General features: G+C 41.2%; 1 protein-coding gene across 6 annotated transcripts in view; it reads left to right on the top strand.

Annotated features, from left to right (window-relative positions):
* Window positions 1-968: 968 nt before the first annotated feature.
* Window positions 969-26,173, top strand: part of MLLT10 (MLLT10 histone lysine methyltransferase DOT1L cofactor) — a 109,633-nt gene continuing 84,428 nt past the window's right edge. The window contains exons 1-5 of one of the 6 annotated variants that reach the window (XM_080974391.1): window positions 1,582-1,719; window positions 2,406-2,541; window positions 9,397-9,476; window positions 10,861-10,915; window positions 22,185-22,294. In XM_080974391.1, the coding sequence (XP_080830517.1) occupies window positions 2,520-2,541; window positions 9,397-9,476; window positions 10,861-10,915; window positions 22,185-22,294 (267 nt within the window). In that variant the 5' untranslated portion in view covers window positions 1,582-1,719; window positions 2,406-2,519. Of the gene's footprint in view, window positions 1,720-2,405; window positions 2,542-9,396; window positions 9,477-10,860; window positions 10,916-22,184; window positions 22,295-26,173 lie in introns of all 6 variants that reach the window. The other 5 variants (XM_080974388.1, XM_080974387.1, XM_080974390.1 and 2 more) reach the window with 5 other exon arrangements.

Genomic DNA, 26,173 nt, shown 5'->3' with positions numbered 1-26,173 from the left:
AGTATGTATGTCCACACAGAGAGATTAAGACGCTGTTTCTATAAAAACAAAGAATTCCAGAGAGTACTTGGGAAAGTTTGTCACCATAAAATAGTATTTTTAGATGCCACGGTGCCCATTGTCGTTGATAGACACGATATATATTGGAAATGCAGCACATTCAAACAAGTTAAGAGGGGGAATTTTGGAAGGATTAGCTAGCAATCCGAAATTGAGGCTGGGGACCCTTAAAGCAGGAAGGAAGTGCCCCTGAAAGGAATCCCTGTTCCAGGAGTTTGGGATCACCAGGGTGGGAGAGGAATCCCGCCGCATCAGCCAAGAACAGAGAAACGGAATTCAACATCCCTTGAAATGCAAAAGAAGAAGAGCCTGTTGCAGAAGAAATGCAGGTCGCATGTGTGCGTGCACACACCCCCCCCGCCCGCCATCCCAAACTGATCAAATTTCTAGGGCCAGGCTAGGTGATCGCAATCGTTTTTGTTTCACTCAGGCTTTTGACTCTGCCCAGCTGTTTCAGCTGCCTGGCCTCGTAAACACACGAGAGGATGCGGTGCGTGTGACGGAGCGAGGAGCGGGAAAGTATAAATCCCGCTGCTCCTCAAGGTGTCACAGCGGCCTGAGGGAAATCAAGAGAGACTGACGAAAAACACGCGCGCGGGCGGCGCTGGGATCCCTCGGGAACAGAAGAGTGTGTGATGCCATCGTTGTATGAGAAGTTAACACGTGTAAGAGAGGAGGCGCACGGCTCGGGCCGGGCCTAGTTTGGCACTCGCACCACACACAAGAGCACGAGTCCCTCAAGGCAGGAGGAGCCCGGCAGCGGGAGTGTATATTTGTCACTTGGCCCTCCGCCCCAGGGGACCCCCCCCACCTCGACCGCCCCCGTCACGCGCACGCTCTGACTGGGCACCCGCTCAAAAAAACAACGGTTGAGAGCCAGCAGGGCAGCGCGCGACGCCGAACTTCGCCCAGCGAGCTCGTGTTCTGCTGTCGGCCCATGAGCCACCGCGGGGGAAAAGGAGGAGGAAAAGCGAGAGAGCGAAGGCTGCTGCTGCTGCCGCGTCGCGGGGCCTTCGCCGAGGAGGCGTTGCAGTGCGCCTGCGTGCAGCAGGCCCCTGCTTCTGTTGCCTTTTTCGCGTTGCTGTCTCTCTCTCCCTCGCCTTCTCTCTCTCTCCGCCCCCCCCTCCCCAGTCCGAGCGGCTCGCAGGACTGTTGCCGCTGCCAGCAAGCCCTGAATTCCTTGCTGGAGATCTCCCAAGACGGACTGGGTACCTGCCCGGCCGAGCCGGCGCCCAGCGAGGAACTTGGAAGGAGCCCCTTATCCGCCGCTCGGCTGTTGCTGTTGCTGCTGCTGCCGCCGCCGCCGCTGCCACCAGCGGCCATGGGTCCCACGTCCCTGCTATGGAGGCGGTACTGGCGGCGGCGGTGGCTGAGCGACTGAAGGCGGAGTGCTGCGGGGCAAGAACTGAGGCGGCGGCGGCGGCGGCGGCGGCGGCCGGGGTCTCTCCGGTGCCGGGGGGTGTCGTGCTGACGGTGTTTTTAACCCTTAGATGGTCTCTAGCGAGCCGCTGTTGCTGCCTGTGTCACTGGAGGGTGAGTTCTCCAATAGTATGAAGGAGATGATCGGCGGCTGCTGCGTTTGCTCCGACGAGAGGGGCTGGGCCGAGAATCCGCTGGTTTACTGCGACGGGCATGGCTGCAATGTCGCAGTGCATCAAGGTGAGTGAGACGGGCCTGCTTCGGCCAACCTCTCTTGGGTGGTGGTGGGGTGGGGGGTAAAGACACAGAGAGAGAGAGGGCCGAGGGGCTGCTTTCGGAGGCGTCTCTTTTTCCTCCCCCCGCCCCCCGTATGTCTCTTCTCTGTCTCTCACACACGCGTCACAAGTCACCACTTTATGGAGTGCGCCATCCACGTCTTTCCCCTCCTTGCTTGCAGGAGTGGGTCGCCTTCCCCCCTTCCCCCTGCCTCCTGTTAACTCTGTTGCTGGCTGTGTTCGTGGATGCTTAAAACTCAAGGAGGCGGGCCCGTTTTAGGAATAGGGAGATGGTGGACCCCCCTCCGAAGATGCTGAGGGCGGCCGGGCATGTGCTTTTGGAGGGGGGTGGCCAGCAAAGGTGTGCTATCCTTGTGAACGAGTAAGTTGCGTGTGTCGCCCTAGTCGTTACTTCCTCATCCTGTGTGAGTGCCTGCCCTTCCTTCCTCCGCCCTTAGTAGTGAAAGTAGGCAGGAAGGGAAAGGTAAAGAGAAGTATCAAAACACTTCGACGTGAGCTTAAAAGAGTATGGGCAACGTGCGCTTTTTTGCTTTTAGCAAAATTGCCCCTGCCTGCTAAGTCGGTATCCCTTTGCACTTTTTTGGCACGTCCTCGAAAAGTCTTGCTCCTCCTCCTGTCTCCTAAACTTAGGTAAGAAGCCAGAAAACGTGTTTGTCAAAGGGAGAGAGTTAGCTGTCATGTGACTGCCCCTTTCCTCCCGACTGCCTCTGCCGGAGCGTCCTTTGGCTGGATGGTGTCTGCTGGATGAGGAGACTTCCTGTTTGTGGTAGGAGAGTGTTGGGGGAGGGGAGGAAAGGGGCACTGTGGACTGACTTATCCTTTGATGGTAGATTTGTTTGGATTAGTGGAGGAAGAGCAGTTGGCTGGTGCCCAGCTGAGTGGCTGTGTTGCTGTTTTGCTTGCTATAATGAGCACAGTGTGTCTCTGCTTGTCTCTGATGATCTGTATGAGTTTCCTTTACGTCTGGAATATGTTACTGTTGCGGTCGTAACTTAGAGTATGCAAGTACATACATGATAGTACAAAAGATCCAGCTGATCCAGATTGTTTTTTAATCCTATTTGTGAGAGGTGGCTGCAGGGCTACATAGTTTGTGACTAGTCAGAAGGAGCATTGGAGAATGGAATAAACTGTCATTCCTTCATGTGAACTTGTCTATCATGAAAATCTTCAGGAATTCTCTCCCACCCGAAGGGTGACACCTTGGAACTAATCTTTTTATGTTTCCAGTGTGCATGCATGTACTTTTTCTAGAATTTCACGTCTGGGCTTACTATTATTTGTTACAGCAAATGCCAAATCTTTAGAATTGCAACTATGCACCTATGTGTTTGATTCAGTGCATTGAAAAAGGGGTCAAGGTGTCTAGGTGAATAGATGCATGTGCTAGAGAAAGAGGAGGGATGGGACATTGTCCAAGTCAAGGGGCAATGTGAAACTTCAGCTCCCCTCTCATTTCACAAAAGCTTATGCGTGTTTAGAGGTATGAGATTTCATGTGAGCAACCAGGAAATGGGCCGCAGATGGTGACCTATTACAAAGTGGTGCAGATGTGCCCCATCCCCTTTCAGCATGACTATTGGATTGCAGAAAAACCTTAGTTTACATGCACCCTACAGTATATTGTATGTGGAATCCTCTGTACTCTGTAAACTGAAATTGATATCTATATTTATAGTAAGTCTCAGTTTTTAATGAAAGTGAGAGACTGTGGCATCTGTGCTCTTATTCAGTTTCCCACACATGCAGCTAACCCAGCTTTTTCTTCTGTTGATGTGGTTATGAGTTTGCAAAATCTTTAAGACATAGTTTGAGAATGGGAAATAGGAAGTAAGTAAGAAATTGAAAGTGAATAGGGAGACTTATAGGAGGAGTTACAGTACAAAAGTACTCATGTGAGACTAATATTGATTAGTGTCTTTGTTTTGCTTTTAAATCACAGTTGCACTCTAGGTGTGTAATTTGATTCTGAAAAAGCACCAGAAAGCTTGATCCTGTGCATGTTTTCTCAGAGTAAATCCCATTTAGTTCAGTGGGGTTTACTCCCAAGTAAATGCACATATAATTTACATTAACTGAAAAATAGCTGCAAATGTCTGTTTTGTTATATCATTGTTTGGGTCTGCACTAGGGTCCTCAAAGTTATTTGCAATAAGGCTTGGCTCTCTCTATGGAAATTAAATTAAATACTATGACTATACTGTAGGGAAATCAAAGTACTATTTCCTTTGTATTTCAGGAAAGCTTTACTTGGGAAAACTTCACTCCCAAACTTCTATTATTAATTTCATGTGTACCAATAAACCTGTTGGAGGGAGCTAGGCACCCGTGGAGAAGAAACAGCTTAGGGCCCCCCCTCTTCCTGTAGTAGCTGCTATTTCCCCAGGGGACCTAGAAGCAAGGTGACTGTGCAGCAGGACAGTAGCGAGGAACAGCTGTCATTCCTTTAGTGCTCCAATCTTCAGTGACAGCATGTTAAGTAAAGGAATCTGAAATTGTAGAGCTGTAGAGCTGTAGAAATAATGTGAGATGACACCTTAAAAAGGGAAACCAGAGCAATCTTCACCTGAATAGTTATTCCATTTGAATTGGTTCTCCTTGTGGGGCATGTACTTACACATGCAAAGTATGTGAACAGTACAGAAATAAGTATCCCCTTCCTCTAAAGTAACTAACCCTCTTTGTTTATGTGATGGCAGCCTAGGACACGGAGACTAAGCATGGCATCTGATGGTGTCCTAACACTGAGGAGTAAATGGAGTAGGACACAAACATTTTCTTCTAGATAAGGAAAGGAGAGGAGTGCTAGCATGGAAATTTGCTTTAAGATAGCCAGTTACTTTTGCACAACTTATGTTTTAAGAGAGACCCTGTATTTTCTTTTTTGTTCTGGTTAGAGGCATCATGAGGTTTATTCCATCTTTTTGGACATGCTGACAACACCATTTCCCAAAATTTCTGAAATCACTTTGGCTAATTAGGTGATAGAAATATTTGGCTCTGTTTTGGAAAACATTCCGAATACACCCAAGATTTTTATTAATTCAGATGCAGGAGCCACTGCAGTTGTGGTTGGTTGGGAGCTTCAGCCTACACTGCAAAGTGTATCTTAAGGCCCCATCTCATGCATACATATCTGGAAATAAACCCAGTTTAATCCATGCAATCTAACTTCCAAGTAAATACACATAAGATCATACTGTGTGCTGTATAACTCAAGCTATCCAGAGATATAGTGCTGATCTGATGCACTAATGAATTCTCAAGTAGACTTCTATACGATCCGCTGTTCCAACTTAGTTTTGTTACATGCTCTCTGCTTGCGCACATATTCAGGGTATTTAGCTTTATGATGCAGTTGAATTCTGGACTATATAAAGCCCTGGGCTAGTTGATCTGTTTGCACAGTGGTCTCTGCAATATTAATTCCTAAGCTCAGTCATGCCTGTGACACATGGATTTAGAGAGACTTGCACATATGTAGCATTTCATCATAAATCATGTGAGGGCAAATTGTTGAGGCTTAAGAGCAAGCATAAAAGGTATAAGCAGCATTGGCAAATGTTGATGGAAGGCAGTTTTGAGTACGTATACCTGTTTTGAGATCCATAATTTCTTATTTTAATTGTGTAAAGCTCCATGTGCATTGATGGTGCTATATAAATAAATGTCAATAATAATAATAATAATAATAATAATAATATGTACTTGAGTATAGATTTGACTTCTTAAGTTTCATTAATCAGGATGGGACTGCACAGGTGTGCAGGGTCTTCACATTGCCTGAGTAGATAGACATGATAAGGACTGTAAAATGTTTTAATTTCCTTGTTCTCTGGAGCAGTACATGGGTGTTTTCTATTGTATTTCTCTCACTTGTCCCCTCCTGCTACTTCTGCAGTCTTTCTTGGAATCTGAAATAGCTCATCTGCCTCTTGGGCCATTTAAGACCAGAAGAGACTGTCCCTGGCACACTTCCCAAAATGGGGAAAATTACACTTTTGGCCTAAATGCCCATGGGAATGAGTACAGAGTGCTGCAGTTGGTGAGCACTTTGTTGTAGGGATGGGTGTTTTCATTGGGTTTACACCTGATAAGCTTGTTGCTGCAGAATTAGAGCTCTGGATGGATATGCAGAGTCTACAAACAGCAGGTTTTGAGGAGCCATGGAATGAGAGCCAGACAAGAGAGGGATCAGGAACCGTGAAAAAAGTCTAAGGCACAAAGCATAAAGAGGAACCAGACCTCAGGAGTCAGAAGAGAGACAGTGCAGTCAGTTTATACCATACATGCAAAAGAAGAACCAACATCACAACTGATAGTAGCCAAGGTCACAGCTGGGTAGATTATTCAGAAGGACTGGGAGCAGGAACTGTGGAAAGAGTAAAAGGCATAACAGGAGGCAGGTCACAAAGGATGGCAGGCTGAGAAGCACAAACAGGAGCTTAGGTATGCAAGGTCAAATGGATTATTTAACTTTAGACTTCAGATTTGGGTCTAATTGGGGGAGGCTTTATCTCCAGCAAAGTGTGAAACTAGAGAAGAGCAGGCACATAAGGGTGAACGCCTTCAAGTGCCAGTGATTCAGTGGCCACATTTAACATATAATTGTAAGCTAAAAACCTTGGCTTATACACCATACTGTGTAGGAGGTTTATGCTAGTGCATGGAGGCTGATTGCTGTCAGTTTCTTCTTTTGCATGAGCAAGGAAACAAACTAGGAAGGGTTAACTTAGCATTACTTCCAAATGTGGGATCGTGGGTTGTTTCTCCCTAACAAGCCTGGTCTGTAAACCTTGAACCAAACTTAAGTCAATTTTAAGCCAAGGTTTAACGATCCTGGGTTTGGATATAATGCTAACTATATAGTAATAGTAGTAGTAGTAATAATAATAATAATAATAATAATAATAATAATAATAATAATTAATAATTTATTATTTATACCCCGCCTATCTGGCTGGGTTTCCCCAGCCACTCTGGGCGGCTTCCAACTGAATATTAAAACAATACAGCATTAGACATTAAAAACTTCCCTAAAGAGGGCTGCCTTCAGTTGTCTTTTAAAAGTAAAATAGTTGTTTATTGCCTTGACATCTCCTTTTCTGAGGTTTTGCACTCGCAGGAAGCATGGAGTGAAACAGAAGTAACTGGGCACATACAACATGGGTTGTTTAGCCACAGTTCTTGGCTTATTGTTATGTGTGAGTGCAGCCGTTGTTAAACAAGAATTCATGTTCAAGATGAGACTGCATCTTTGGGCTAATGTGCTTTCTTCTGTGATAATGCTGCACATATCCTCTGTTGTGGTATATTAGATAACAAGAGTACTGATTAGAAATGGACATACTTTTGAGTGTAAAAATGACTCTCCTTAAGTTTTTGGATAGCATTTTTATAGTGACACCTACATGTTGCTGTTAAATTTGGTAGTCTGCTCTGCAAGGCTGTTTTTATACAATGTTTTTATTTGTAACAAAAAATGCAATTTGTGTAATTGGAAACAATGGTAGTTCTGTTTTGCTTTCAATAGGATGTGGATTGCACCCAGAATTGTGCAAGTGTCGGTTATAAACTCATTTGGCTGTAAATGCCTTTTGAAATTAGTAGAATTTTCTTTCTTTACCATACTTGACTGAATCTGGTCTCTTTGGTGTGTGTATGTTGTGTGTGTCTGCATGCACATTTAGACCACAAGATTTGATACTATAGGAAACAGCCAGCCTTGGTTCAAGAAGCTCTGTAGGTTTGTCTTAGTCCACTTGTTTCTCCCCTGCATTTATTATGGGCAAAAAAAGAGAGACACTTAACTTTCCCCCTTTTGACAGAAGTTAACAAATTCTGTAGGCATATTAGGTCCCTGTAGAGGGATAGTAAAGGTAAAAGGACTCCTGACCATTAGGTCCAGTTGTGACCAACTCTGGGGTTGCGGCGCTCATCTCGCTTTATTGGCTGAGGGAGCCGGCGTACAGCTTCTGGGTCATGTGGCCAGCATGACTAAGCCGCTTCTGGCGAACCAGAGCAGCACACGGAAATGCCTTTTACCTTCCCGCTGGAGCGGTACCTATTTATCTACTTGAACTTTGACATGCTTTCGAACTGCTAGGTTGGCAGGAGCAGGGACTGAGCAACAGGAGCTCACCCTGTCGCGGGGATTCGAACCATCGACCTTCTGATCAGCAAGTCCTAGGCTCTGTGGTTTAACCCACAGTGCCACCCGTGTCCCTTCTAGAGTGGATAATGCTTGCTAAATTAGAGGCAAGCATTGTTAGAAGCTAGGATAGAAAAGCTAGGAGCCAAATGGCTTCTGAGACCTGGGTTTTGGGTGCCAAAACAGAATGTCGGGGGTGGGGGTTGGCCACACTTTTTATTTATTATTTTGATAAGCATAAGAGACATAGTGTTAATATCACATTTTTAGCAGGAAATTGTTAATACATGTTTAATTTGGTGTTGAAATACAAATATTGGTACTTCAGTTTTCCAAACACTACTCTTTATTGTTAAACTTCTTAAGGAGTTAAGGATTGTCTATCCTTAACATATACTTCAAGGCTTCAAAGCACATACATTTCAGTAATCCTTGAGTGTCAGCCAGGCGCAAAAAATGGCACCTAGACTTTCTGAGGTGCTCGCAAATGGAGAATCAGTATGTGCAAAATGTGCCTGGTGCCCTGCTAATTTCGAACTCTGCAGGCAAGTAGGTGGGATACACCTTATAAAAACAGATTTTGGCATAGGAATAACTAAAAGGGGTTTGCTTTATGATTACAAGCTAGACCTGTCTTTTGTGAAGAAGCTATCCCATTCTATACTGACGTCTTTCCTAAGCTTGGCGAGCTAAATTTCAGTTTTGTAGTGTACCTGTTGCCCCTTCACCTCATGATTTGACATTTTCCTTGTGTGGTAAGCATAGAAGCATAGCTTCAGTTTTAGTAGACATTTGTCTGCAGCATTTTTAAAAGGTCTGTATCACTGAGTCAATATGAAGTGGTTTAGGGTCCCTGCTTTAACTGGTGCAGACTTGCACAGGCCCTGTCATTACCCAGGTAAGCTTACAATACAGTGGTATGTCTGGTTGCGAACGGGATCCGTCCTGGAGGCCTGTTCGCAACCTGAAAAGAACGCAACCCGCGAGCGGAGAAACCTGGAAGTAACCCTTTCCGGTACTTCTGGGTTGCCATGGGACACATGGGACACAACCTGAAAACGCGCAACCTGAAGCAAACGTAACATGAGGTATGACTGTACTACTGAGGCACCAAATTTTAGCTTGGGTTCTTCTGAATCCAATGCACAACCCTAAAATAACCAGTGATTTTTAGACAGATGGAATAAAATTTATTTACCCATTGACCAAGGGCTCCCACAACATCCTCTCTTCCACCTCTCCCCCTGTTGAGGTTAGACTTGAAAGAAACATTCTATGGTAGCCAGTAGAATACATTATGGTGGGTGCTTGGTTGAAATGTATGTGTGGTGCCCGCAACAGTTTCTCCAGTTTGCAAATGTACTCTCAGAATGACCCTTGCACTTACCTATGTGTGTATTGCAGAACTTATTTTTCTGTATAATATACGTATTTTTAATATGATTATTTGGCTCTTTTCTCCCAAAATAGCATGCTATGGAATTGTACAAGTACCTACTGGACCTTGGTTTTGTAGAAAATGTGAATCTCAGGAAAGAGCAGCTAGAGTGGTAAGTTTGAATTGGTGTGTCATACTTGGGTGCATGTTTTAATCTAGTTCTTATCTTGGTAGCATTGCTCAAAATGTATTATTCTTAGCAGGGGGTGAAGCTTTCTCATTCTCAGGTTAACAGTGGGCATATATCTGCTGGAAGCCATAGAAATTCATTTTTTTTTTCTTCTTTGCCTGGATTTTTTCATGTTCTAGTTTTAATATGGAAGTACTGAGAGAACCAGGCAGGATTTTCAGTGCTGCTTAGAGACTAACAATTGCAGAAATACTGTACTGCATGCTTCATAGTTGTGTTTCCCACCACCATGACCTTTTTCTGGTGAGGGGAAAGGATGGCAGAGGATCTTGTGAGGGAATGCTAACCTTCATTTTCTTCCCCATTGACTCCCTGCAACAAGGGGGGGGGGGGGAGAGAAGGAAGCCAGACACAAACACTGTGCCACCAGAAGTGTGGTACTCTGCTATCTTGATAAATGTTTTACTCTCTGATTTTTGGACACCCACTACCCCACTGTGAGAATACACTGTAAACCAAAGAGAGATAAATCAGGTTGGCTCTGTAGTCTGCCTGCAACTCTCTGGCTTCAACACACGAACTTCTTTGGGGTATTATTAATTCCAGTTTTGGAGGATACTTTTGCAAGTACTGATAAATCTTTCTTATAATTCTGTATTGGCAATGAAGTAAAAAAGAAGTATCTATGGAGAACTGAAGTTCTGGATTTTGATATAACTGGATTTTGATATAAATTACTTAATAAATATAAACGACATAACCCTCCTGCTACTTTCAAATGTATTGAATTTAATATTGGTTGTTTGATCTCAGCTTCATAATGCTAGTGTGGAGGTAACCAACTTTAATTTGAATTCTGGATATGGTTAGTATTGTACTAAACGTCACAGTCTCAACACAAAGTGTTGCAATAATGGTTGGTATTGATTCTTTTAGGCCATAACATTATGTGGCTCATGCAGAACAGATCTGTCTTGTGGGTTTAGATACAACAGTGTTGCTCTTAGCACTATCACTTGGAGCAGTGTGTGTATGCAGAAGCACACATGGTTGTCTTATTTGTGTTGTTGTTCCTGTAAATACAGAACTTAAAGGCTCTGGAGGTTTGGCTTGTCTGTAATTTAGAAATTGAGCTCCAGAAATGGCCATTCTCATAAGTAGCTTCAGATGAATAGAAACCATGGGTGTGAAATGTTGGATACTGAGCTGTGATTTAAGACATAGATATCTGTTAGAGAGAGGTTTTTTAACTGAAGGAAAGCATCTATATTTATGAGAAAGGAGACAAATACGAAATGGGTCAACTACAGAAAATATTTGAACGGTACCTTATTTCTTGTTTTAATAACTGTTTGCCTTCCTGCAGAGATGCGAATTATGCCCTCATAAGGATGGTGCTTTGAAGAGGACTGATAATGGGGGTAAGTCTTTTACCTTTTCAAAAAAAACTCTGTAGTAATTTAAAGATTTTGTTCCTTTTTCTGCGGTTCAGTTGCATAAACTGATAAAATTGGAACATAGCTTGTGTGGTTAAGATTTTTGGAGCTCCACGTATAAATATTCTGTTATTCTAAAGAGCTCTGAAACTTAGGTATTTCAGGGTTTGTATATTTAATAATTTAGGTGCTCATCACTGTAAAATGTATTTATTCTTGCAGCATGTATATGAGAAATCTTATCTTCCTCTTACACATGGAGAATGAGAGCACTGCATCATGCTAGAGGGCTGTATATAAATTGTAGACTTTAATTTTATGCAAAAATAATTCAGTGTAAGTGAACAGTGAAGGTTATTTAATTCCTTCGGTGGCTATGGTTTGCTAACTCAAGTGGCACACTTAATATGACAAGCAACTACTTGATGATACCACCTGACTTTAAAATGGTGTTTCCTTCTCCCCAAGCCAGCATGGCTAACGATCAGGGTTGGCAAAATTTGTAGTCCAGCAACATCCACACAGCACACACTAGCTTGCCCAACCTTCACCCATCCATTATGGAGGGAGCACATGGAGAAGGGCTCCTGAAGAAGGTCTTTAAACTGTGGCTAGGCTCATGTAGAAGAAGAGATGTATCCATGACCCACACCATTTAGGGGGCTGGGCTGAGGAAATATAAGTGCTGGTCATCAGCACTTTGAATTAGACTTTGGAGCCAATGCAGGTTGTTTGTATTAAAACACGTGGAAACTTATCTGTGCTTATATTTTTTCATTTTTATGAATGCTTAATTTGGGTTTCCGTGGTGATTACTTTCCTTTTCCATGGTTCCATGGTAAAGTTTTATTTTATAGACCCATCTCTTTTTGAGACTTGTTGAGGTGGCTTACAAAAAGCAAAAATAGGATAAAAGATAAAAACATGGCACTAATACAAACATATTTAAACTCTCATTTTAACTTACAAGCCAGGTTTCTTGCTATAATGCTTTTTAGAGGGAATCAGTACCACATGATTTTTAAATTTTGGCTAAGAGCCCCCAAATGTGCTTATTAGAAGAAAGCAAAAGTCTGCATTGCTTACTTTAGCTTAGCTTTAATTTGCCTAATGATTCATTAGCATACTTTTCTTGAAATAGGACATGGATTATTATTGATGCAAAGCTATAACTCTTATTCTGTGTAGGAGTCTAGTGTAAGAGATGAAAATATGCATCAAGAAACAAGTTGGTCTTGCCTTCATGCTACTTTGTATGGAAAAGGAGCTCATATACTTCAAGAATTTTCAATTCAGCCTTGTAGTCTCTGCTGTTGTATTACCACTATAAATAAGGTGTTAACTTCCATGAACTTGTGGTTACTGACATGGAATATGTGTATCGATTAGGGTACTGTCTTAGTGGGTAGAGGGTGCTGTTTGGGGGATGCAACTACTCCATTGTCATGGACAGTTGACTTTCTGGGAGTATCTGTCAAGTCTTGCAGAGGTGGCAGTCCAATAAGGATTGTTCTCATCTGAAGGTTGATGAATCTAGTTGGTTTCCAAACTGCATTTTTGGTGCACTTGGCAGACTGTCCTGTCAAAGCTCTAGCTCAAGGGTGGATAACTACTTAGCGCAATAGGCCACATCTTTATCTTCCCCCGACCCCTGGGGCCCAACTTTGATGGGGGGTGGGCCACAACATGTCAGTTATCTTATGTCAGTTGACTGATAGGTGGGGATTCCTGTGGCAGTGCAGGGAGCGGTCTGCTTCCTGTGCTCATTCCCTGCAGGGAATCTGCTGGCAAAGCAAATCCCAGCAAGACTGAGTTTCTTGCTATCCAGTTGGTGAGCAGAGGGTGTAGTCCTGCTGCCTACAGGATTCACAGTACTCAGCAGGATTTTACCCTGTCCCCTATCCATCAGCTGAAGTTACCCAGTGACACTGGCTGGTGGACAGGTGGGTATGTTTGGGGGCAAATAGCTTCATGGGTTAATTTTGCCCCTTGGCAGACCAAGATTGGTTCTCCACCACCCACTGGAACCGACTTGAGTATTGGACATGATGGCTGTAGAACAGGAGTAGCCAGTGCACCTCCAGATGTTGGCAGACTCCAACTCCCATCAGGCCTGGTCAGACTTGCTCTAGATATTCAAGGCAAATTAGAACAATGAAAGAACTGGATGATGAGGTGCAGAAAGGCGTAGGAAAGGTCAAGTTAGGTTCAGCTGAACACAGATTCTTTGGTGAAGTCTGTGAAGAAATCCTATTTTCACCACTGTTTTATCTGCACAGTGCCATCCACTGGAGCTTTTTCAAGTCATAAAAGTCCTGTTACAACACGACTAGCTCAATTTTTACTTTTAGATAGTTGATGAAATCCTCCCTGCTTCAGGCTTTGAGGGGAGGGAGTGAAGTCTTAAAAAAAGGGCACACACACTTAAATGTTTCTGGAACCTGCCAGATAGGTTCCCCACCCCCTTGTATTATGTTTCTGTATTTTAAATTGGTACTGTTCTTATATTTATGATATGGTATTAGCCAGCCCGAGGGATCCAAGGAACCATGTTTGGCAGCACACCAATTTAAAAATAAATATAAATGAGCTGCCGAACATTAAATTGCTATCTATGCAAAAATATCAGCCTCCTACTATCAACAATCTGAAGGATATGCTATAAAAATAATAAAGCCTTTAAAACTATTTTCAAAAGTTGCTTCTGGATAATGCTTGCCTAAAATGAAGATTACTTTCAACTTAATGGTAGGGTTTGCATGGTATTTATTAGGAGTAGGCTTTGCCAGGAAAATCATGTTTTTTCTTGCCCTGGGAAAAGCTATTTTTCTCATATTTTAAGACATTATAAAAATTGTTTCATTATTACAATATTATGTTTCAAGCTGTGTTTATGACATGTAGCTTATTTAGCGTTGAACGAGGAAATTGTCATAGACCATGTTATATTTTTAGTTTTGTATTCTGTTAACAGAATTTATACTACATTAAAAACAGAATAGCATGTAAAAGAACGAAAATAATAATAATTTGGGATCAGATCTTAACTAAAGTTCTGCTGGTGGGGACAACCTGTGGGTGGAGTTCATTTGGTAGGAAGCTCCCACTAGGATTTGGGGGGGGGGAGTGGCATTTTCTTCCATTCCCCCTTCTTCCATTGTGGTTTGCACCATTTGGTGACATTCTGGAGCATCATGAGAAAGGGGTTGCTGGGGAAGGAGAGGGTAGCGGAAAATGTTACCCTGCCCTGCAGCCTGGCAGCATTTTCTGAATTCCTATTCCTGCTGCAAACAGAAAGAGCTATTCCATTCATAATCTCAGAATAACAATAGTAGAAGAACAAAAGTTCAAATTTTGAGGCATTAAGTAAAGATAAAGACAAAAGGTTCAGTGGGCAGAGGGACCTGGAAGAAGCTACACATAAGACTACATCTTGGTGGTCCTGTTGGAACTCCACTTGAAACTGACAATATCACTAACTGTTGCTATACCAAGCTTTCATCATGTCCACTTACCGTAAATTGCCCCGTCACATTGTTGCATTATACAGTTGTTTCTCCTTCTGCATCAGTTTCTTGTCTAATAGCATCTTACTCTTTTTAAGAAGCTGGATACTTTTTGTTTGTGTATTAGATTCACTAATTTAAATTCCAGTTGCTTGCTGTAGCTGGCAACGTATATCTTGCAAGATTTCCACAGAGGTCTTAATCACTGCATAAACAACTGACCTTATGTTTTGCTTGTACTACTACTCCTAAATTGCACATCTTTGATCTCCAGCTAGATGCCCTGGAGTAAGAATGAACACCAGAGACACTTATTTTTTAAAGCTCAGTATCTCTGCAAAAACATTTGGGTGTTGTTGTTTGTGTGTGTGTGTGTGTGTGTGTGTGTGTGCTTTAAATAAATCAATAAGAGACTTAAAAAGCTGTGAGGGAGTTGGTTCTTTTAAACTGATACAAAGCATCCAGTATTTGCAATCTTTCTTGTTTTACGGTTTTCTTTGGAAGCCTGCACTGTACACAACAAAGCTTTGCTTTTTAGTTCAGCATATTTAGAACCAGTTATTGGATTGAAATCTGTTCCAACTGGATGCTGATCAGGAATGTTGTGCATCAGCATTCTTTGTCAGCTTTATAACAGGATTTCTGGAAGGCAGCTGCTTGGTTGAAAGCCAACTAACAATGCTATAGTGTCGTCATTTTTTTAAGGGTTAGAGTGGGGATCTCCTAAGCTTGTAAGGAATGTCACATGCCAGCTTTTGAGTCAGCAGCTTTCTCCCTCTGAATTTCATTAAGGCTCTGCAAGTTAAAAGAAAAAGCACTAATGCAAACTTAAGTTACCAAAGTGCTGTCACCGACTACTGCTAATATATTGTATTAAGTACTTATATCTGCTTGTAGCCGGATTCTGATATAAATTACTTAATAAATATAAACAACATAACCCTTCCGCTACTTTGAAATGTGAGATTTTAATATTGAACTCAGCTTCATAATGCTAATGTTGAGATACCCAACTTTAATTTGATTGTTGAATCATCTGTTTTCAAACTTGGACTGATTTGCGGCTGTTCTTTCTTGATTGAAGCTGAGAGTAGGGCATGTTCGACACCACCTAAGTACTGGTGTGTTGTATAGTAAGCAATAAATAAAAAGAATACTAAAGATGGTCTGATAAAACAAATTAGTAGGTCTTCTAAAAGCAAATAGTTTTTGTTAAATTATTTTCATTCATTGTAGAGAGAAGGGCGTTCAATATTGAGATAAGTTCTGTTTCCAGGAATTCGGAAGGTAGCTTCTTGTGAAGTTGGCACCTTCCATGTATTCCAAGTCATCTATCTGTTTGTATAGGAAGACACTGTGGTGCTCTTCAGGAGCTGCATAAAGGGAAGGATGCAGAGGGCCTTCTCGGTAGTCGTGCCCTGTGGAATGCCTTCCTGTCAGATGTCAAGGAAATAAACAACTATCTGACTTTTAGGAGATGTCTGAAGGTGTAGGGAGTTTTTATGTTTGATGTTTTACTGTGCTTAGTGTTTTAATTTGTTGGAAGCCACCCAGAGTGGCTGGGGGAATCCAGTCAGATGGGTGGCATATTATTAATAACAATAATAAATAAACAATGAGAGAGAGGGAGTGAGAAACCAAAAACCAACATAGCAGAAATGCACTCTGGTCTTGCCTTTCATTTTCCAATATTTGGTGATTGCCTTAAGGGTGCTCCTTTTGTTTTATGGACAAGATACCCTCCTGTTCTAGACATTCCTCTTGTTTCTGTTATCCATCTCAGGCATACCATGAGCAGTGTTCGAAACTCCCATTGCTCTAGGCGCATTTTGTGACAGGGAATTTCATTAGTGCAAGAAGTTTCTGAGCTCTGGGTGCAGTACTGTGCCTAAGATTTCAGATTAAAACTGCAGAGTGGAAGGAAAGGAGGACCTTTTTCTGTCTCCCCACTTCCAGCTACTCTCTGAAGACTGGAGAAGAGATTCTCTGAAGAATATTAGGGGGGTGGGCAGGGGAACGACTAGACCATGTGAAAAATGAACATAATATTTTAGCATTAGTTCATTCATTTTCAGCTTTGTATTCTTGTTATAAAAAAAGTTCACCTAGACATTCCTTTGTTGCACCTATAACCTAGGTTTAAGGTGCCATCTAGCTCCTGGCTTTCATATCTCAGTTTCTAACACTGACCATGAGAGAAGCAACACCAAACTCCAAAAGTTCTCCCAAACCAAAGAGTAACTTTGATCAGCCCCAACCTGGGAATAAACCTTTCCTCTTGACTCAAGGCTCCTTAGTTTCTTAACACTTGCAGATATGTGGTGAAGGGCCATGTTGTAGGTGGGTTCTGCAAACAGTGAGAGAAAGTTATTCCCCCTTCAAGCATACCCAGAGACCATTCTCTTATCTTCCCTTGCTCAGGCAACCCAAGAAAAAAATGCAACACTATTCCAAGGCTATCCAATACTTTCTGGAGAGAAGAGTAATAGACTCCGAGCTAGTGCCAGAGGGATAATTACTTCTTTAAGGTGAATTATGTTTTTGTCAGTATATTGAAGAAATCAGAAAACCTCAGAAAGATTGTCGATCTACACGCTTTGGCATGGAGATGGGTTGCACTATTTCTGCGCGCCTGTATTAAGATTTCATCGCATGAATAAATTTTATAGAGGACTAACTAACTGCCTTGTTGACTTTGCAATTGTTCCTTCTGAACTTCAGTTGTTCTGTCTTCAGCTCCTTCTTCCTGTCCTTGGTCCTAGTTACCAATAAGACTTACCTGAAGATGGTAGAGTACAAGTTTTATTCCTGTTTGTAAGACTACCTGGTTGTGTCTTTAACATGTGCAGACTACTGTACAGAAGCCCTAGAGGCACATGTTTTTGATCACTCTTTCTGGAAGCCAACTGTTTTTCTTTTCGAGGGGGGAAAATACGTTATCTCTGATAAAAGGAGATTTAACTCTTAGCAAGACTGTTGGAGATGATGGGTTTTAATTTCAGCTGACTTTCTTGGGCCTATCTACATGTCTGAGCTCTTCAGACATTCCTTCTAATCTTCAAGATCAAATTGCATCAAGATTGAACCCACATATCTGAATACCCAGGAACTCAAAAGTCAATATCCCAGTGGACTGTGGTAGAAAGGTGTACATATCAAAGACTTACTCATATATTCAGATGTAACCATTGCCAGCCTACCTATGTGAGAAGCTCACTTCAAATAATTCTTCATCTAGGAGCTGTGGTCACACTGTAAGACATCTTGTAGCATCAGCTTCCTAGAGTTCTGAGTGGTCTGTCTGACTCTCAGAACCTTTGCTCTCATGTTGGACAGAACAAATGTCTCTTTCCAAACCAACAAATACATGCAAAAAAGCTTATTGGAACCTGTGTCCTACCTATGGAGAGCCCTTGAATGCCTTCTGTTGAGTGAAGCAGGACTCTTCCAACAGCCAAGTATCTGAGAGGCATCTACAATGCTTGGATGGTAGTTGAGCAGGCAGCAAATAGACCAGTTGGAACGATCTCTAACTCTGGAGGTTCCTTCTGAACAGTTATGTTTGGGTTCCAGTTGTTGACTTACATGTCTGCTGAAGAAGCAAACTAGGGACCAAATGTGGGTGCAGACATGAATTATGAAAAAGCAGACCATGCCTTTCAAATGTATTCTTAGTCCTTTTGTTTTCTGTAATCCCTATGACAATTAGAACGATTAGATGCTACTTTGGTTATTTCTAGGTGGCCAAGATGTTCTTGGTGGCTCTTGATGGAGGTTCTGTGAACACTTCCTGCAGAGGTGCACCGGCTGTGCAAGGAAGGGCTCTTATCAGCCCCAGCTATTATGGTTGCCACCATGAAGATGGAAAGGCAGGCCTTAGGCCTTACTAGCTATCAGGATGTCACCCAGTGTGACTTCCATTCTTATGGCATCATTTAAGCTATAAATTATCCTAGCATATAATACTTGGAAGGCCCTTGTCAACTGAACTGTTCAGAATTGTCTGCTGCTATCTTAGTGAGGGATATAGTTCTGTTTGCAAGATGACTGGATTATGGTCTTCAATCAGATACACTGAGCTTCAGTGTAATACAAATTCTCACCATATTTAGTGAGTTCCTCAAGCAACATATGTATTCTGAGGGTGCAAACTGCCCACTGTAAGTGCATAGTAGTGTTAGAACTTAATGCTGTTGCCTATTCAGTACCCAAGGTTTTCTAACACATAAGAATATTGGATAATTCTTATCTGGTGCAAATGTGCTAAAATTTTGAGAGGGGTGGGAAGTAATATCCTTATCTTGCTCAGTTTAGAGGACATTTCTGTCTCCAAAGAGATCCCAGCTGCTTTCAACATTCCCTGAAAAAGCAAGTGTTATGTCATGGGGTTTGTATCTAAGGGTTTGGAAGAAAGGAAATCTGAAAAATGATTAGCTCATGAAAAAAAGCTGTTTGAATGGAGCAGTGTGCATAAACAATATTAGCCAGGAACGCAGCAGGTCACTTTCTAGGACCCTGAACAGAAGAACACGTTATTTCTAGTGGCAGAAAGCAGATGGGATGCATTAGTTCCAACGTCTGTTATAAAAGGTTATGAGTTCCTGTGGAAAGGGGAACTGAAAAATGAACACCAGTGGCTTTCTGGGACCCCAAAGAAAGCTATAGCCCTAACTTCCACTTTAGTATAATCTGCTCTACATAAATCAGTGTTTCAGTTTGCCATAACCTCATGTGGGCAGCTAGCTACTTGAAATGCAGCAAAATTAATTTCCCAGCAGTTTTTTGGTTGTTAGGAGCACAAAGACATTGTTTCCAGCAGATAGCAACAGAAATAACTAAAGCCAAAGTGGTATTTCAGTGTAACTTCATGTATCAATTCTGGGCTGTTTTTCCCTCCTCCTATTAACAGCACACCAACCAGAATACATTTATCATTTAAGGCTGTATCTCAAGAGTATGGAGACTTTTTCAGCCTGAGGGTCAGGTCACATTATCTTATGGAAAACCCTCTGGATGTTGCATTCCAGTACTGGGTGGGGCAAGAGGGAATACTGGGTGAAGCAGTAGATGCAACTCTTACTAGAGATATAATTTTTTTTGGAAATTCTGAACCCACAGGAGAATATTTTTTCCTGTTTTTTTTAGGGGTGTGGAAATTTGTGGGCAATTTAAAAAAATTCAACAACTTTTTAAAGCCGTTTTTACAGGTCATATGTCAGTTTGTTGCTTTAGGAACATAACATGTATTTTGTATAATATGGTTTGCCATTAGATTATCATGTTTGGTATATTAAAATACAATTTATTTGGTCCATTGCAAATTGAATTTACATTTTTAATTCATTTCATTTTTTGTTACAAGTGGAGCTCCAAGCTGCTGAACTGTAAGGAGTCTAGCATCCCTTTCGTTTTGTCAGTTTATGAGAATGGGGGAAAAAACAATAAAAACAGGAGAAACCATTTTGATTATAGTAAAAATAAGAAAACTATATATTTGACTAAGTCCTACTCAGAGTAGACCCATTAAAATTGAGGGACCTATGTTAGTCATGTCTCTTACTAACTTCCAGCAGGTCTATCTAAGTAGGACTAGCATTGAATACCACTCTGTCTCCTTCTGTTCTCCATAACGTCAAGCAGACATAATGCACTCATTGCCATAAAAAGAGCTGTGAGGGGGTGGGGAAGGGGCAGAGGGAAGGCAGAGCCAAGACTCAATGAATACTTCATGAAATTTAATCAATCTCATTTTCTGAGCTATCTCAATCCATTTATGCTTCTTCATATTTGTCATCATATTTATTATGGACTTCTAAATATCAAAGGTTTGCCTGGATAGAAACAAATTTTATCTACCCTGTCACATCTTTCAATTTTCCCATTTTTGGAGAGGGAAAAAGGCTTCGGGGGGGGGGAACAGCACTAAATGTTGTACACGTGATTGGCACTTGTGTGTTTAGTTTTCCTGTGTTAAATATTACGGAGGGAGGACTGATTGGCACTTTGATGTGGGGATAAGTGTGTGTGTGTGTGTGGGAAATTTAATTCATTGCTCCTGTCATGGTTCCAATACAGGTAGGACTTGCCCAGTGGTTACCATTTTGCTTCAGAGGAAAGCTGTAAAGATTTTGAAAGACAACAAAGTAAACGAGGGCCAGTCACATGCACAGTGGCATGTTTGACCTTGAGAGTATATTATCCTTGTCCCTTGTGCACACATTCTCTCTTGCGGAATTTGGTGTGTGTGTCATAACATTTTTGCATGCCGGAATAGGTTGATTCAGACTTTTGGCAAGGGGTGTTTGTTGCGTATATACCAGTGCATAGTATGTATGCTGTAAACATCACAATTCATTTCTGTTTTGCAGATATTTATAAATAGTTCTGGAGCAGGTTCCAGAGAGCTGCAGACAATCAAATATTTCTCCGTTCATGGCCCCAAATGTTTGCAAACCTGTTTCAGCTTTACGTAATATTTGCTATAAAAAAATTCCTTCCTGTAGCACCTTAAAGACCAACTAAGTTAGTTCTTGGTATAAGCTTTCGTGTGCATGCACACGAAAGCTTATACCAAGAACTAACTTAGTTGGTCTTTAAGGTGCTACAGGAAGGAATTTTTTTATTTCAACTATGGCAGACCAACACGGCTACCCATCTGTAATATTTGCTGTTTGCAGCATTGCCATGTAAAACATGATCTATTACCTCATGCATGGTTTGAAACAACTGAGTATACACGAAATAAGTGGAGCTGAGCCTTATAACATTGTATGAAGATTAGATAAGTTGTATATGTGATATTTCTAACAGGTACTTTGTGTACCCCTGTGATATTTTTTCCTTCTTCATGTTTGGACGTTAACACAGATATAGAGTGTGTGTGAAGATTGGGACCTAATTTCTTGTGGAAGGCTGCAATTACGTTTTGAACATTCCTGCTATTCTGCTGCTTTTCATATTGGGAAATTGGTGTATCAAACTGTCTGGGAATTCTCTGTATAAAGTAATCCAGGACAGAATATGGGCAGCTCTTGAATAGCAAAGTAATTTTCAAGCTGAGCTATTTATGCAATGAAACAGTAGCAGACATGGTTAAATTGTTTTCTTTGGCAAGCACAAATTGGTGACTCTCTTGGGAACCACAGAGAACCTGAAATTAGGCAGGCTCTTATCTGGGTCAAGAATCCTTGGAAATTGAAAAGAAAAAACTGTCAGAAAAAAATACCCTACTGGTCTATGAAATACTATCAAAAGCTACTGAAAGAAAGCTAAAAATATATGCTGCTTTATGTTGAAATACCATTCTAGGATACCACACAGGAAGATATAAAAGTAATAGTGTCAGGTCTTAGATGTAAGCAACAAGAAAAGAAGCAAAAAATTCATTCTTTCTTATGGAAAGGTGTGAAGAGAAACCATTATAGTTTAATTATCTGCATATTTTCTTCCCAATTTCAAGCATGTAGGCCCGTTAATTTCAGTGTGAATTAAGAACTAGGTACAATCTAAAAGTGTTTTGTTTCTACTTTTGCAAAATCATTATTTATATTAGTTGTTTACAGCTCTTTGAAAATATGTAATCTTATCTTTATATGCTGTGATGTGCTAGGGAATGTGTTAGATACTTACATTGTGTTTAAATAATTGAAAATATATGTAACATATGAAATGTTCTTTTTTATAGTTGAAATTATTCTATTTGTATTGTCAGAAGGCATTAAGAATAAAATGTAATTAACTTTTTATAGGTTGGGCTCATGTGGTTTGTGCTCTGTACATTCCCGAGGTGCAATTTGCAAATGTTTCTACAATGGAACCTATCGTGTTGCAGTCTGTTCCTCATGATCGCTATAATAAGGTATAATTCTACTATGACTTATTTTCTTGATATAATTTCGTATTTGAAAAATATGCTATATATTTCACATCTCATTAAAAACAAACAAGCATATTTTGCTTTGAAGGGCTTGTATTTCTTTAAAGAACATTTTGTATGAAAGAAAATGAATAAAATTATTTATGTCTTACTGAAGTTTATAGCATGAGGCAATATCTACTTAGATATCTAATGTTTTTCATCATCAACTGATCAAATAGGTTTATGACATTTCCTGTTTTATTAGTAATCACTATATTTAGCAGCAGATTACTGTTGATCAGTTTCTTGATACGGTTCTTATCAAAAGCTAATTGAGAGTAGAATTGAATTTTTCAACCGTTATTGTTGTTGTTGTTGTTCTCTCCCTTTCTTCTTATAGCGCCATGTTCACAGTTCTTGTTCTCTTGCTTTAGGGAAGCATCTGTAGTTAAACATTGTTTTGCCATTGAGAAAGTGAATGAAATATCAGCAGGAGCTCCCCACCCACTCATGTTCTTTACACATAATAGACCAGTGTAGAAATTCAGTTGGAACGTGTGTTGTGAGATTTAGATTATGCTGACTCACAAGTTAAGTACAGGCGACTCCCCACTTATGCGGAGGTTACATTCTGGTCCCCCGCACACATAATTGAAATTGGCTAAAGAAGGGAGCACCCTCTAAAAAACCCTTTAAATGCCCTTTCTGTAGCTCTCTCTTCAATCCATACCAAAATTACTGTATCCAAAAATATCTACAGCTATAATTGAAGTTCTGGGGCTGGCAGGAGGCTGGAGGACTTTCACGAAAGTAGCAGCTGCTGCTGTGCTACCCTGCACATGCAGCTGTTAGGTGGGGAGGCTGAGCAGTGTAAACAAAGCCCCACTACGCCTCTTCAGGGTCTCCTCCGCCCTCACTGACGTCCTTTTCATGTTCCCGGGAGGTTCTCCTTGCGAGCCATGAGGACACTCCACCTCTCTTGCCATTTCCAGGTGAATTGAATTATTTAATTATTTTCTGGTACTGCGTGTATGTGAGGTTACACAGCAGTCAGTCATATGTAAGTGGGGGACACCTGTATTATTGGAGTTGTACATGCATAGAGCCCAGTAGACAAAACCAGAGTGTACTGATTATGAGATTATGGTCCTGTGGGTAAACCGCTCAGAGGTTTTATTACAGTCAAGCAGTATATAGGTTTTGGTAATCTACATACGGCTTAATAATGGATATATATATGATACCCAGCATGCAATATCATTGAGATTTTGGAGCAGGGGGGAAGGGTGGCAGAATAAGCCAGCATGATCCCTTCCACGTGTTTTCTTGAATGTTGGCTGGGGATTAATACAGTGTTCATGGAAGATGTGCCATAGTCATCTGTATGTACTCTATCTTTAACTCTTTATCCAGCTTCCCATTTTCAATTGGGGGACCAACGTATGGGGTTAGGGACAGATGGATGCAGTAGGGACATTGTTAGATGCACAGCATGGGGAGGACTTCCAGAAATGTGAGTCCTGTTCCCTCTGTTACCATTCACCAGTTAACCCGATCTGCTGTTTTGTCTTAATTTTATTTTTTAACTTAACTTATAGTTCTTTTTAACTTTGTCAGATGTCAAGCACAGTATTACAGAGCTACAATTAAGGCTACAGAAAATGTCATCCCACATAGGCCAGTTTAAAGAACTAGTTTATGATACTAGTTTCATAAACTGGGCATTGGGGATGCAATTCAACTTTATATTTCTTGAATGGCAGAATTACAGGCTGTATGGAAAAATGTTCTTGAAACTGAAAGGGGTTTCAAAATTAGTTTGACATCAAGAGTTTGTTATACAGTGGTGCCTCGCAAGACGAAATTAATTCGTTCCGCGAGTTTTTTCGTCTAGCGAATTTTTCATCTTGCGAAGCACGAAATCCCATAGGAATGCATTGAAATTCAATTAATGCGTTCCTATGGTCAAAAAAAGTCCAAACAAAGCCAAATTTGGTACAACAAGAGTTTATTAAGTGCTCTTTAAAGTCACACATACTGTAAAGAGCATTTCAAAAATTGAAGGAACAATAAATTAAGTTTCTAAACATGACAGAAAAACATTTAAAAATCAACAAAGTGTACAGTACATTTTCTAAGACTCTGGGGGACAACTTGAAGAAGGTTCCTCTTCCACTCTTTGCTTCTTGCTGAAGAACCCCCTCCTCAACTGTTCCCCCAGCCACCCACCACACAGAAATTCAAATCCAGAATTTTTTTTAAAAAAACAGCAGAGTGGCCCAATGGTCACAGAAAATCATAAAAATTCAGAAAAAAACCACACAAGCTTCCAGATTCTTGCAAACCCCTCCTCAACTGTTCCCCCAGCCACCCACCACACAGAAATTCAAATCCAGAATTTTTTTTAAAAAAACAGCAGAGTGGCCCAATGGTCACAGAAAATCATAAAAATGCAGGAAAAAAACACACAAGCTTCCAGATTCTTGCAAACCCCTCCCCAACACCAAGTCCTTGAATTCCAAACACCCCAACCCAAAATCCAAACCCCCCCCAAAAAGTTTTAAAAGTTTAAAAGAAGTTTTGGAAAAGCTTCAAAAATCACCAAAGTCTTCAAAAACCTCAAAAAAGGCTACCACACCGCGTTCTATGAGTTGCTCCTCGAAGTCAAGTCACAACTGTATTAACGGTGTTAAGAAAAAGGAAACAAACTTGCAAGACGTTTTCATTTTTCGTCTTGCGAAGCAGCTCAAAAAACGGAAAACCCTTTCGTCTAGCGAGTTTTTCGTCTTGCGAGGCATTCGTCTTGCGGGGCACCACTGTACATAGAAAAGCCATTTTAGTTGAGTTAGTGCAAGTTAACTTGCATTTTCAGACTTTTACTATCTTTTCTAGACATAGTTTTGTTTCTGTGGTTTCTCAACAATTCACCACCATTTATTTTTTCAGTTTTTGTTATGCTGTCAGTGACTACATTTCATTACATTTTTTTCATTCTCATTCATTAAAAAATATTGTGGTACATTCTGTCTGCACACCATATCTTTGCTGTAAGTGTGTTTTAGTCATGAAATACATTAAAATCATGTTGTTGTTGTTGTTGTTGTTATTTTAAAGTCCTTGCTCATCACAATTTGCTCAACATGTAGCTGGTGTTTTATAACATGTTCATCCTAATCCAGTGACAGAGTTTCTTCAATAGAAGAAGAATTAGTTGCTCTGTGTGTGGTTGTAATGCTCACGTAGTTGGCACTGGAACTTGATGTTGTAAAAGCTGAACATGTGATCAGTACGATCCAGTCAGGCATGTTTAGTCTACTACACATCTCTGGATTGGGTTGATGCAGTTGATCAAGAGATCATAAAGACACATGATTTTATCATATTTGTAGAAAACCATTTTGCAATGTGAACTGATATTTGAAAAACAGTTGTCTATGTGTTTGACTAAGGCCTACTCAGAGTAGACCCATTAATATGTATATTTTAGGGCATTTTATAACACTGATTCATATTGTATGTAAATTTGGAAAGGATATGCTTATATGTGTTTATATGCAACTATGGTGTTCCCCTTAATGTGTGAGAGACTCACTTTTGTCCATATGTATGCTCTGTAGCGAGGGATGCGGGTGGCTCTGTGGGTTAAACCACAGAGCCTAGGACTTGCCAATCAGAAGGTCGGTGGTTTGAATCCCCACGATGGGGTGAGCTCCCGTTGCTCGGTCCCAGTTCCTGCCCATCTAGCAGTTCGAAAGCACGTCAAAGTGCAAGTAGATAAATAGGTACCGCTCAGGCGGGAAGGTAAATGGCATTTCCATGCGCTGCTCTGGTTCTCCAGAAGCAGCTTAGTCCTGCTGGCCACATGACCCGGAAGCTGTA

Source organism: Podarcis pityusensis, assembly GCF_964106645.2.
Source record: "Podarcis pityusensis genome assembly, chromosome: 12".
Lineage (NCBI taxonomy): Eukaryota > Metazoa > Chordata > Lepidosauria > Squamata > Lacertidae > Podarcis > Podarcis pityusensis.
Note: the sequence above shows the minus strand (reverse complement) of the source record. Positions and strands in the feature narration are given on the sequence as shown.